Source organism: Dromiciops gliroides, chromosome 5 (assembly GCF_019393635.1).
Source record: "Dromiciops gliroides isolate mDroGli1 chromosome 5, mDroGli1.pri, whole genome shotgun sequence".
NCBI lineage: Eukaryota > Metazoa > Chordata > Mammalia > Microbiotheria > Microbiotheriidae > Dromiciops > Dromiciops gliroides.
In genome coordinates this window covers 216,204,149-216,216,844 of record NC_057865.1, presented here as the reverse complement: position 1 = coordinate 216,216,844, position 12,696 = coordinate 216,204,149, and the positions used below count along the sequence as shown (strand labels likewise).

The following is a 12,696-nucleotide window of genomic DNA, read 5'->3' as shown; positions in this document are numbered from 1 at the left end:
ACATTGCGGGAAATTATAAACAAGCACAGCTGCAGCCTCCCTGAAATAACGGGTCAGGAGAAGCACACAATACGATTCATTCTTTCTTTCTTTCCTTCTATTCCTGTTAGTAATTTATTAGGTATGAGCCCGTGGGCTCGTGAGAAAGGTCGCTATCATTTTAATTAAGGATAAAAGCGGACCTGGAGGAAACCTCTTTGTTTCCATTATGTAATCCCTCTCGCTTTAGCTGGAAGGAGCGCATGCACAAGAACATACGCTTGCGCAGTCCCGAAACCAAAGTGCCCCCCGGCCCATAAGTTCCACACGTTCCGGTTTCCCCGGGATCCACCCGCAGACGGACTGAAGCCAATGGCGGCGCCCAGTCCTGCAGGTGGCGGAGGCTGCGAACCGACGAAGAAGCGGGTAGCCGAACAAGGGTTCTTGGAGCCTGGAGCTGCCCCGTACGGAAACTTCCCCTGTTACTTCTCCCGCTGTCCACCCGCCCGAGCAGCGCTTTCGCCTCTTGCCCCCGGCGCTGTTGCAGCAGCTGTTTCCCCCAGGGAGCCCCGATCCCGCGGCCGCTGCTGGGGGCTCGATGTGGGCTGTAACTCCGGGGGTGAGTATGTGGAGAGCTCTGCGCATGCAGTGGGCCCCGTCCTCTGGAGCTACAGGAGGGAAAAGCTGCCCGAAGGCGTCTCCCAGGCCACGTGTCGTGGTCATTTGTGGGGCCCGCCCAGTGCCTCTTATGGAGAAGTACTTTCCCGAGTTTCCTAGGAATCTCTTGGAAACAAGACAAATATTTCTTAAGAACCTACTATGTGCCAGGCACTTACAAAGTACCGAACCCAACATTGTGAGCCCTTTTGACAGCAGGGGCTGCCTTTTGCCTCTTTGTGTGCCCCAGCGTATAGCGCGGTGCCTGGCGCCCAATAAATGCTTATTGATTGAGTGGGAAGTAGGTACAATTAGTATCCTCGTTTTTACAATTGAGGCAAACGGGTTAAGTGAGTTGCCCAGGGTGACACAGCTAGTATGCATCTGAGACTAGATTTGAACCCCGGTCTTCCGGCCCAGCTGTTTTCAGGAGGAGGAGATGAGAAGGGAGAGAGTTCCAAGCCCGGGCACCCCAGTGACAATCAGAAGTGGGGAGATGGAGTGTCTCCTGTTTGAGGAACAGTGAGGAAGGTAGTGTCAACGGAAGGAGGAGGAGGAGGAGGAGGGGAGGAAGGTGTAAGAAGACCGGAAAGGGAGGGAGAGCTTTAAAAGGCAAATGATTTTGTATTTGGTCCTTAAGACAACAGAGGGAGTTTTATTGAATGGGGGGAGGGGGCGATGTGGTCACCCTTCTGCTTTAAGATCGTTTTGACAACTGAGTAGAGGATGGACTGGAGTGAGGCTCAGCAAGAGGCAACTGGATATTTAAGAGTTGGTAAAAAAAAAATTAAAATTAAAAAATAAAAAATAAATAAAAGAGTTGGTCAGTGGGATTTCTGGTGAGCTTGACCTTTGCTGAAAGCTGGGGAGCACAAAACCTAGCTGAAGTGATGTGCTGGCATGATATTTTATCGGAATAATACTGGACTAAGGTGGGGAAGGAGTGAATTTGTGAGAAGGAACAGAGAGGAGTGTGGGATGAAGGATGTCCAAATTTCACCTGAAAATTCATCAGACAGCAGCTTGAGCCCCAGCTTCATGCCAGGGACTTATTTACCCTCTCCATCGGTGCCAAGGCACTTCTGGTCCTGTTGGATTCTTGCATCTTCTGTTCAGTCCTTTCCTCCACACTTTAGGTATCAGTGTGGCATTTCATCCCTCTGTCCATGGCCTGCATTCTTTCTGGTCATACTTTTTTGGTTGCTGTCTTTTATGTAACTCCTGTGCTTGGCAACATACTCCATCTTGCTTATGCTCACCTCTTGTCTTTCCAGTGCCCCCTTTGGGTCACCTTAAATTTTTATTCTAAAGGGACTGTGGTATCCATATGTTTGCAGTTATTAGTAGAATATTAATGTTATGTTTTGTCATTTCAGGAATCAGCCTTTGCTGAATAATTCCCCAAATGCAGTCCACCTCTTGCCTATACTCTTCCTCCTATCAGTTCTCTCTGCAGTACCTGTCCCAAGATTATATGAATCGATGAACTATTTCAGTGGACTGATTGCCGGTCCATTGTATCATCCACTTGAATAAAGCATATTGTATTGTTAGGCCAAACTCTTGAATGGTTGTGAATTTTGCTAGGGAAGACCTGAAGTGGGTATTTGTTGTTTGAGGTTTGTTCAGTCATTTCTGACTCTCTGTGACCCCATTTAGAGTTTTCTTGGCAAATAAACTAGAGTGATTTGCCATTTTGCTTTTCCAGTTCATTTTACAAATGAGGAGCTAAGGCAAACAAGGTTAAGTGACTTGCCTATGGTCATATAGCTAGTGTTTGAGGGGAATTTGAACTCAGGTTCCCTACTCCAGGCCTAGAGCTCTATGCCATTGTGCAACTTAGCTGCCCTGAAATAGACATAATTTTATCTAAGCATACCCCGCATGACCCTTTTTTAAAAAATCTAGTTATTGCCACCACTGGAAAAATTGTAGTGGAACCAGTGTTGTGATATCACAGACATACATTCCCAATAAGTAATTTTCTCCTCTCACCTCCTTAATCCTCAAAACATGCTCCAAATTGCTTGGCCTTGAAGAGAAAAAGAACACTACAGGTTTAAATGCAAGATAAATATACACATTGTAGTTGAGTGGGGACCTGGGAGGAGAATACATTCTGCATGGGGAAGAATATGTACAAAAGCACAAAGGCAATATTGAGCTAATTCTGGGAAACAGTGAGTTGAACCAGAGTACAGTGAGATGGGAAGACACTGTGGGAAAGGTCTTGGGACATTGGCTAAAGGATTTGTGTTTTGACAAGCCAGAGGTTTCAGAATAGAGTGGTAGTAATGGAATTGAGCATTGATTATCAAATTCAATTAGAAGTGGGGAGGCCACTAATCTATACACAAGAATCCCTGCAGACCACAGATTAACTTGGTTTTATAAATGTAATGTTACCTATGTTTTACCGTTTTTTATTGTTTTGTTACATTTTCAGTCTGGTTCTCAAGGGGTACCATGTAGTTGACACCTCTCAAGTAGAGGGATAAGGACCTTGTTGCTGTAGACCAGTAGAATGACTGGAAATGAGAGATTTGAGAACATTGCAAAGGGCATGTTGTTGTTAGCTTGGTCATTAGGAAGTAAGCGTCTGGAGGGGCAGGAACTTGTTTTTATTGGGGTGTTTTTTTTGGGGGGTGTAGAATCCTCATAACCCCATGCATCATATTGGCACTTGATTATCATGATTGGTCATCATGATAATCTTTTCTTTTTTTCTTTTACTTTTTTGGGGGGTGGCAGGGCAATGAGGGTCAAGTGACTTGCCCAGGGTCACACAGCTAATAAGTGTCAAGTGTCTGAGGCTGGATTTGAACTCATGTCCTCCTGAATCCAGAGCCAGTGCTTTAACCATTGAGCCACCTAGCTGCCCCCAACATTCTTTTTTTAAAAAAGATTTTTGAGTTCCAAATTTTTTTCCCTCCCTACCCAATATGACATGTAATCTGATATAGGTTATACACATCATGATTCTCTCATGGTGCATTATGGTTACAAAGTATTTTTATATACATTCTCTAGTTTAATCCTAATAACTTTTGGAGGTAGGTAGTACAAGTGTTATTATCCCCACTTTGCAGATGAAGAAAGAGAGTCCCTGAGAGATGAAAAGACATGGCCAAGCCGCAAGGTAGTAAATGACAGAGTTGGAGCTTGAATCCCAAGCCTCCCCAGCTCTATGGCCAATTCTTCCTACTTACCCCATGTTGTCTCCCATGTGGAGTCTAAGAATAACATGGGTATCTACAGGACTGAGTAGTGCTATTATTTTTTTAATTAATAAAGTATTTTATTTTTTTTCCATTACATGTAAAGATAGTTCATCACCTTTGTTTATACAAGCTTACAATTTCAGATTTTCTGTCCCTCCCCTCCCCTCCCTCCCCCTCCCCTAGACAGCAGGTAATCTGATATTACGGTTTATATAGATATATATATATACATATATATACATTAATATACACACACACATAATGACATTAATCCTATTTTCTGCATTAGTCATGTTATAAGAGAAAAAAAACAGGTGCTGATTATTTTTAAAAGTGAGTGGGCAGTGGGGCAGCTAGATGGCACTGGTGGATAAAGCACCACCCTGGATGCAGGAGGACCTGAGTTCAAATCTGCCTCAGACACCTTAACACGTACTAGCTGTGTACCCTGGGCCAGTCACTTAACCCCAATTTGCCTCACCAAAAAAAAAAAAAAAAAAGTGAGTGGCAGCGTTTAATGGGGAATGGTATCCAGTCAAGATGAATAGAGCCAGTCTGTCAGCATGTGTATTCTGGACCTTGTTCCCAAACCTTGAGAGACACCCATCAAGTGTTGGATCTCTCTAGGAAGAAGTGAAAGCTAATTTTTAGTGAAATGATGGGAAAAGGAGGATGGAAAGGTATCTCATGGTCCTGATCACGGTGGTGAAGTGGAAAGAAAGTTGTGTTTGTCCTCAATAGAGGAGCTGGTTTGAATCCTGGCTTTGGCTCTTTGCTGTCTGTGTGACCTTTGGCAGGTCATTCACTGTCTCTAGATGTTTAGTGTCTTTACCTCAAGCACTGCTCTGAGGCGGAGTAGGGTAGGAGAAATGCACTGGAGCTGGAGGGTGAGAGCCTCGGTCTGTAGCCCAGACGACATTGACGAGCTGCCTAACACAGAGGCATCATTTAGACTTTTCTGAGCTTGTTTCCTCGCATCGTATGATCACAATATTATTACTTGAGGCAGCTAGGTAGCACAGAAGATAAAGCACTAGATCTGGAGTGTGAAAACCTGAGTTCAAATTTGACCTCAGTTACTATTTGTGTGACGCCCAACAAGTCACTTACCCTTTTTTGTGCCGTCGGTTTCTTCATCGGTAAAATGACTAGAGCAGGAAATTGGCAAACCACTCCAGTATTTGCCAAGAACACACCCAAGTGGGTCACAAAGAGTGGGACATGACTCAACAACAATAATAATCGCACTATCTATTTCCTGGGGTTGTTGTGAGGAAAATGTTTTGTAAACTTGAAAGCATCACACAAACACAGATTTCTATTTTGTTGTTTTCCTAGGATATGTCACACTCAGCTACGTGGGTGGAGCCTGGTTGGGCCTCTCTCTCCCTAAAGAGCCTAGACCGGGGGCAGCTAGGTGGGCGCAGTGATAGAGCACCGGCCCTGGAGTCAGGAGTAACCTGAGTTTCAAATCCGGCCTCAGACATTTAAACACTTACTAGCTGTGTGACCCCTGGGCAAGTCACTGAACCCCCAATTGCCTCACTAAAAAAAAAAAAATTAAAGAGCCTAAACCCGCAATCGCAGAAAATAGAGAGACAGTTCATGACATCCTGTTCCCTGGAGGGCACCAAGCACCAAATAGCAGAGAAAGCTTACTCTTGTGCAGGATGCCTGTTCCAGGTTATAGGCCTTAGTTAATTCTAACAGTAGACCATTAATCACTTCTGAAGTATCTGTTCTTACTGAACATAGGCAACTTCTTATTTGTAAGTGTGGAATGTACTTAGAGTCATACCCCAAGACCAGATCAATTGTGTTAATAGACATCCCAGAATCTCCCAAAGGGCCTTATAAGGACATCTAATCCAACATATACTTGTAAGAAGTAACCCTTCTTGTACATCGCCTAAAAGAATGGTCATCCAGCCTTCTCTATCAGACTTTAGTGGAAAGAGAATACCTGACTTCTTCAGAGAAGCCACAGTGCTTTGGGATAGCTGTGTCTTGTGAGGAATTCTCTTTCCATTACATTTAGCCAAAATCTGCCATTCTACAGCTTTCATCTATTGCGTCCTAATTCTGCCCTTCTGGGGCTGGCGAAGCTTACTCTACTTTCACCTTGAATACAATGTGATCAGGGTTGATGTGCCCTTGGGAAGGGAGCTGTTTTCCTCCTTCTCTTCCCACTGATTAGAGAGAGGCTGTAAATGACATGCTCTTTTGGATTTCCACAGGAGCTGAGGCATTGGCTCTATACAGACACCTCCTCTCACTTGAAGAGGGAGAGATCTGCCGCAGTTTCCAGTAGAGACCTTCGCTTCCTTTGCTGTCGACATTGAACCTGTCTGGGTGGAGCGAGCTGAGAAAAGACTGCCCCTTTCCTGAAGCTATGTCCTTTGTTACCTTGGACATCATGGATCCCCAGACCCGGGGAGCCCCAGTTTGAGTTCCTTCCTGAACCAGTTTGGCCGCTCCAGGCAGGCCTTTGATATAGTCTTCTTATGTCCATCACCATGTGGATTCCACCTGAACCATGGGGACAATGGCTTACTTCGCCTTCCTGGCCCATCTTGCCTCTCTCTGCCTGGTCTCTGGCCGTCCTGGTGAACCACAGCCTTGGAAGTGTTACCGGGCAGCTGCCATGCGGGCCTTCAGCAAACTGGGCCGCCATAACTTTGACCGACCTTTCGTTCTTCTTGCCATGTGCGTGGTGACATGGCCTGACCATATCATTCAGATTCTTAAGACAATGACGCATATACATGAGCTGGTGTGCTGCTTTGGTAGCACTAGCTGGGACCGAAGTCTTTTGCTCTTCAGGGGCGAACCAACCATGCTGAACCTCCCCATCCTTGTAACCAAGATGAAACATGATGAACAGAGGTAGATTGACATCCTAGAAGCAACAAGGTGGGAGGGATGGAGAAGCGAGGGTAAGGAGAAGGCTGAGAAAAAAACTGACCTGGCTATGGAGATTTCTGACCCTGCGTCCGTGACTATTAACTAGGTAGCATCAGAACCCAATAGAGGGGGATCTAGGATGCGCAGTGGATAAGCACCGGCCCTGGAGTCAGGAGTACCTGAGTCCAAATCTGGCCTCAGACACTTAACACTTACTAGCTGTGTGACCCTGGGGGCAAGTCACCTTAACCCCAATTGGCCTCACTATAAAAAAAAAAGAACAACAAAAAAATACCAAATAGAAGTGGGGCAGCTAGGTGGCGCAGTGGATAAAGCACTGGCCCTGAATTCGGGAGGACCTGAGTTCAAATTTGGCCTCAGACACTTGACACTTACTAGCGGTGTGACCCTGGGCAAGTCGCTAAGCCCCATTGCCCCGCCCCCACAAAAAAAAAAATAAATAATGGAAGTTGTTGGATGAATGGGTCAAGATAAATGGTACATGTTCCCCATGCACAGTAGATCATTAAACTAGGAGAAGCGCAAATATGCAGAAGCCCCAGGATTTCTGATATAGAATATGGGGATATTTATTACAGTTTGGACATGGGTGCAGAGGCTATTTATGGACATAGGGGGATGAGCTGGTTACCTGGCCTACCCTAAAATGAATTGATCATATTTGCTTTGTCTAATTTCTTGGAAAAAGACTGGCTGTGATTCCTTAGGTATCACACTGAAACCATATAATCTGGAATGAGGACTTTCAGACATTGCTAAAATAAAAGTTTATGGGAAAGCCATCTTATATCTCTGTCAAAAAGGGCCAGATTTAAATAACATGCAAAGACTTTAGGCATCACAAACACAATGTGTATGGCCTGACGGAATCAATAAACACAATTATTAAATCAACATGTAAAGTCAATAAAAATAATGTATTTTATTTTGTTATGAAATGTGTTGTTTGGGGTTTTTGTAATGGGGGGAGAGTGAAGAGAGATCCTGGGATATCTAAAGGAATACCCAACTTTCTCCGTGGGGAGGTCTCAGCTAGAGAATGTCAGTCTAGAACATGTATCTGTGAGTTACAGAGAAGGGTTAGCTAAGACCAATTTTATCCTCTTACCAGGGCTCTCCCAGTCTTACAGTCACTTCCAAAACACAGAAGTATGAGTCTAAAGGATATGTACAGGTAAAGTATGTACATCAATGCAGATTGAACAACTGGACAGAAATAGAGTTGAAAAATCACAAGGATTGGGATGACCAGAGCCTTAGGTCTCCAGATGAGAAAGCCTTCCTGGGGGAGCTGGATCTTGAGGAGTTTGGGTCATGGAAAGGATGAATGACCACGCTATAAGGGCTTTTGAATAATTCTCTTCTGCCACTTATGACCCAGGTGATCTAGGCACTTCTTTCATCTTGCTGGGCATCTAGTTTCCTTATCTATTAAATGAAGGGGGTTAAAATTGTTACATTTGACCCAGAGATTCCACTGATGGATATATACCCCGAGTAACTCAAAGACAAAAAAGAAAGGCGCCATACTTAGGAAAGTATTCATTGTAACTCTTTTTTGTGGTTGCAAAACCCTGTTAAAAAAAAAAAAAGTGGGGGGCAGCTAGGTGGCACAGTGGATAGAGCACCAGCCCTAGAGTCAGGAGGACCTGAGTTCAAACCCGGCCTCAGACACTTAACACTTACTATCTGTGTGACCCTGGGCAAGTCACTTAACCCCAATTGCCTCACTTAAAAAAAAAAAAGTGGGTGCCCATCAATTAGGCAATGGCCAAATAAATGGTATATGAATGTACTACAGAATTATCGTGCACTATGAAATAATGAATATGAGCAATTCAAAGAAACATGAGAGGACTGGTATGGACAGAGAATGAAATAAGTAGGCAAAAAAACTCCTCATCCAGTAATATAAATAAAAAGACCACTAACTTGAAGCCATATGCTATGTATTTAAAATGACTAGAGAAGAAGGGAGGAAGTACACTTCCTTCCTTTTCTTGGAGAAGCAGGAAGACTATGCAGAATGATACATACATACACTTATCAGACTGGATCACTTTTTGAGTTGGTTTCATTTAACTGTTTTTCTTTATAACCTGGGAAGGCTTCCTAAGGAAGACAGGGTGTGTATCCGGAAATGACTGTGATGTAGAAAAAAAAAAGACATCAATGAAACATTTTGTAAATAAATGAAGGAATTAGACTAGCCTTTTAAGATTCCTTCCAGCTCTTAAGTCTTAATTTCAAGTCAACAAGTATTTATTAAGTGCTTACTTAATGCTGGAGACTGCTGGGGATACAAAGAAAGACAAATGCATGGTCCCTGATCTCATAAAGCTCACATTCTAATGAGGAGACAATGTACAAACAAGATATAGAGGGTAGGTGAAAAGTAGTCTCTCCTGCACTGAATAGTGAGAATAGTGAGGGTCCTGTTTTAGAAATAAAAATTTCATTTGGGAAGATCTGGCAGAAATTGAGAACATGGAAGCAAGAAGAGTGAGGTGCATATTGGTGAGAGAAAGGGAGACGTTTATTTGAAAGGAGAGATTGAACCAAGAGATTCTTTTGTGGTTTAGGGAGGATATATGTTGAGACCTTAATATTAAGTTCTGACAAGGAATTTGAAATTTATGCATAGAATATTAGAAAACTACTGCAAATGTCTGCATACTGGGGGAAACTGGTGAAAATAATGTCAGGAAATAATTCTTGCTGCTGTGTGTAGAATAGATAGAGTAGGAAAAAACAGCAAGACTAGTAAGGAGATGCACGCAGGAGGTGGACAAGGCCTGGACTCACAATATTGATAGAAAGAGTTATGTTAAATTTAAGCTATGTCGTCAGAACTTAAAAGCGAGTATGTGTCATAAGAAGTGATGAATATGAAGAATTTCAAGAAATATGGAAAGACTTAATGAGCTAACACAGAGGAAAATAAGCAGAATCAGGAAAACAATATGCACAATGACTATAACATAAATGGAAGGAACAAAAAAAAAAAAGAACACAGTTCATTTATAATCAACAAACAGCCTCAGAGAAGAGTTGAAAAAAATGCACCTCATGAAGATGAGAGAGTAGGGAACTATGAATGTGGAAGAGTAAAATGTCGGTCTGGTGTTTGTTAGTTTTGCTGAACTGTTGTTTTTTTTCTCCTTTTAAATCCTTGTTACAAGGGTTGGCTCATTGTGCAAGGGAGGGGGAGAAATATATTTGGAAATGAATATGATCTAGAAACTAAAGATACTGATAAAAATGAAGCAAATGCCCTTTAAAAGAGGAGATGTCTCAGACAACAGGGAACACTTGACTGGAGGAAAAGGAGAAGGTAAGAACTAGATATGAAAATTACAGTCATTCACATGTGGGTGGTAATTGAAATTTTAAGAGCGAAAGTAAGTAGATAAGGGAGAACTTGGGAGTACCAGGACAGGGAGATGCCTAACATGGTAGCGAATGGGCATAAGCTCTCTTCCAGCAGCAGGTGAAAGCCCCACTTAAGACTGTTGAAAAATGACTTCCCCTAGGGGAACCTTCTGCAGTCACTGGATGGATCCAGATGGAGACTTCAAAGAGCCTTAATTAGGGTAGTCCTTTTTATTCAGAACACTCCTAGGTATGCAGCCTAAAGCATCACTACCTGTTGGCTTGACAGAGTCATGTTACAACCTGGCAGAGCAGATGGTGTATATAGTTCCAATGGTCAGCATTAGACAATGGTCACCACTATAAATGGCGCCAAGGAAGATCCTTTATGTACCCTATCTGTATAAAGGCTTCCATAAATTCCCTGGCTCCTACCAATGAATACAGAGAGCCACTTTTTGTAAATAAAGGTATCAGAATATATATACATATATGTGTATATGTGTATATGTATATGTATGAGAAGAGAGGCACACTAATTGCATTATTGGTGGAGTTTTGACGATGGAAGTAAAGGTCCCTTATATACAAAAATATTTATAGATATACTTTTCATGAGTCAATCAGCAAGCCTTCGTTGAAAGTTTAAACTGTGCCAGGCACTATACTAAGCACTGGGGATACGAAGAAAAAGCAAAAACAGCCCCTGTTCTCAAGAAGCTCACCTTCTAACAAGAGAGACGACCAGTACATAAATAGGTATCTCTAAGATACACACAGAGTAGATAAAATATACTCACCTTACTGCAGAAGGTGGCATTTGAACTGAATCCTGAAGGAATGCTTCAGGGAAATCTAAAAGGGGGGAATGAGCCGGTAGAGCCTCGAGGGCATGGGTACAAGTACAGTAGAAAGGCAAGAGTGGGGGCAGCTAAGTGGCACAGTGGATAAAGCACCAGTCCTGGATTCAGGAGGACCTGAGTTCAAATCCAGCCTCAAACACTTGACACTTACTAGCTGTATGACCCTGGGCAAGTCACTTAACCCTCATTGCCCCGCCCCCCAACAAAAAGAAAAAAAAAAGGCAAGGGTGGTGAGAGTTGGAATGTAGTGTAGGAGGAACATCAAGTAGGCCATTTTAGCTGAATATAGATAGAGTGTATAAGTCTGGAAAGGGAGGAGGCAGATTGTGAAGTGCAGCAAATGCTTTAACAGAGGGGTTTGTATCTTATCCTAAAGGCGAGAGGTTTTTGAGCGGAGGAGTGACATTAGATATAGACTGTGCTTGAGCTAGAGCACTTTGGCAGTTGTATGGAGGATGGATTGTAGATAGAGGGTTGTATGTAAAGAAAGCCAAGTAGATCAGGATGGCTGAACTACAAAGTGCATGGAAGCTGTCACCTTTGACAGAGCTTCCTGGTCCCCTGATTACAAAAACAGCCAGGACTTGAAAAGTTGGGTCCCTTCCCTGAGTGTTTGGACTACAGACCACTAAGTAACATGATCAGCAATGGCCCAGGAAAGCTTCACCCAACTAAATCACACATATCCTCATTGAACATCCCTTCCCCAATCTGAATGTCCTTACCCTGCTATGGTTAAGTGAATCTCTTTTTAGATGGACTATAAGTGTCTCATTTCATTGCACTTAGAAACTTCAAATATATAATCATCCTGGTTGGCCCTGTCCTATGACACCAGTCCTTCCTTCCTTATTCCATCTCTTGTACAGAAAAAAAAAAATTCTAGGGCCATCTTCAGTCATCCTGATATTTATTTATGGAATATATATATATATATGTATATATATCTTTGTATATATGTGTGTATCTATCTATCTGTCTGTCTGTCTGTCTGTCTGTCTTGCCACTGGCTCTGGAAGAGAGAGATTGGTGACCTTGCACAGCTTTCCCTCACTTAAATCCAATTCAGTGCAAGTCATGACATCACCCCAAAGTCATGGCCAACTTCGAGAACCAAGGATGAACAACAATCTTGCGCAGAGAGTTGCCTACCCATTGAATTTTTTTGCCTACTCAGGAGGTTTTCTATGACCCAAGAAAGGGCTTCAAGTTCCCTCTTAATTGGCAGGTTTCCTTTCCCATGACAATTCTTTCGTTGATAGGGTTTAGAATTATTGGGAGGTGCTTTGCTTTTTAATGCTATGAGGGATTTTAAATTTTCCTTGGGAATTTACCTGGAAGAAAGGTGATCCTTGAGTTCAGTGGTATCAAACTCAAATAGTAACATGAGCCACTAAACCAAAAAGAAGGATCCCCATGGGCTTCTCATATTGACTTAGAAAACGGCATATTAATATTACCTATGTTCTATTGTATTTTTATTTTTTAAAATATATACCAATTACATTTAAATCTGGTTTGGGGGGCAGCTAGGTGGCACAGTAGATAAAGCACCAGCCCTGGATTCAGGAGGACCTGAGTTCAAAATGAATAGATAAATAAATAAATGAAGGAATGAATAAATAAATATGGTTTGGACAGCAGTCTCAGGGGTCCCTTTGTTTTACACCTCTGCTTTA

General features: G+C 42.8%; 1 protein-coding gene across 1 annotated transcript; it reads left to right on the top strand.

Moving 5' to 3' along the window:
* Nucleotides 1–326: 326 nt before the first annotated feature.
* On the top strand, nt 327–6,789 carry BCDIN3D (BCDIN3 domain containing RNA methyltransferase). The gene is given in 9 exon segments (XM_043968934.1): nt 327–474; nt 476–541; nt 544–598; nt 6,098–6,159; nt 6,161–6,190; nt 6,192–6,224; nt 6,226–6,291; nt 6,294–6,410; nt 6,412–6,789. Coding segments are annotated over 9 exon segments (888 nt in total). The 5' UTR covers nt 327–351; the 3' UTR covers nt 6,748–6,789.
* The last annotated feature ends 5,907 nt before the right edge of the window (nt 6,790–12,696 follow it).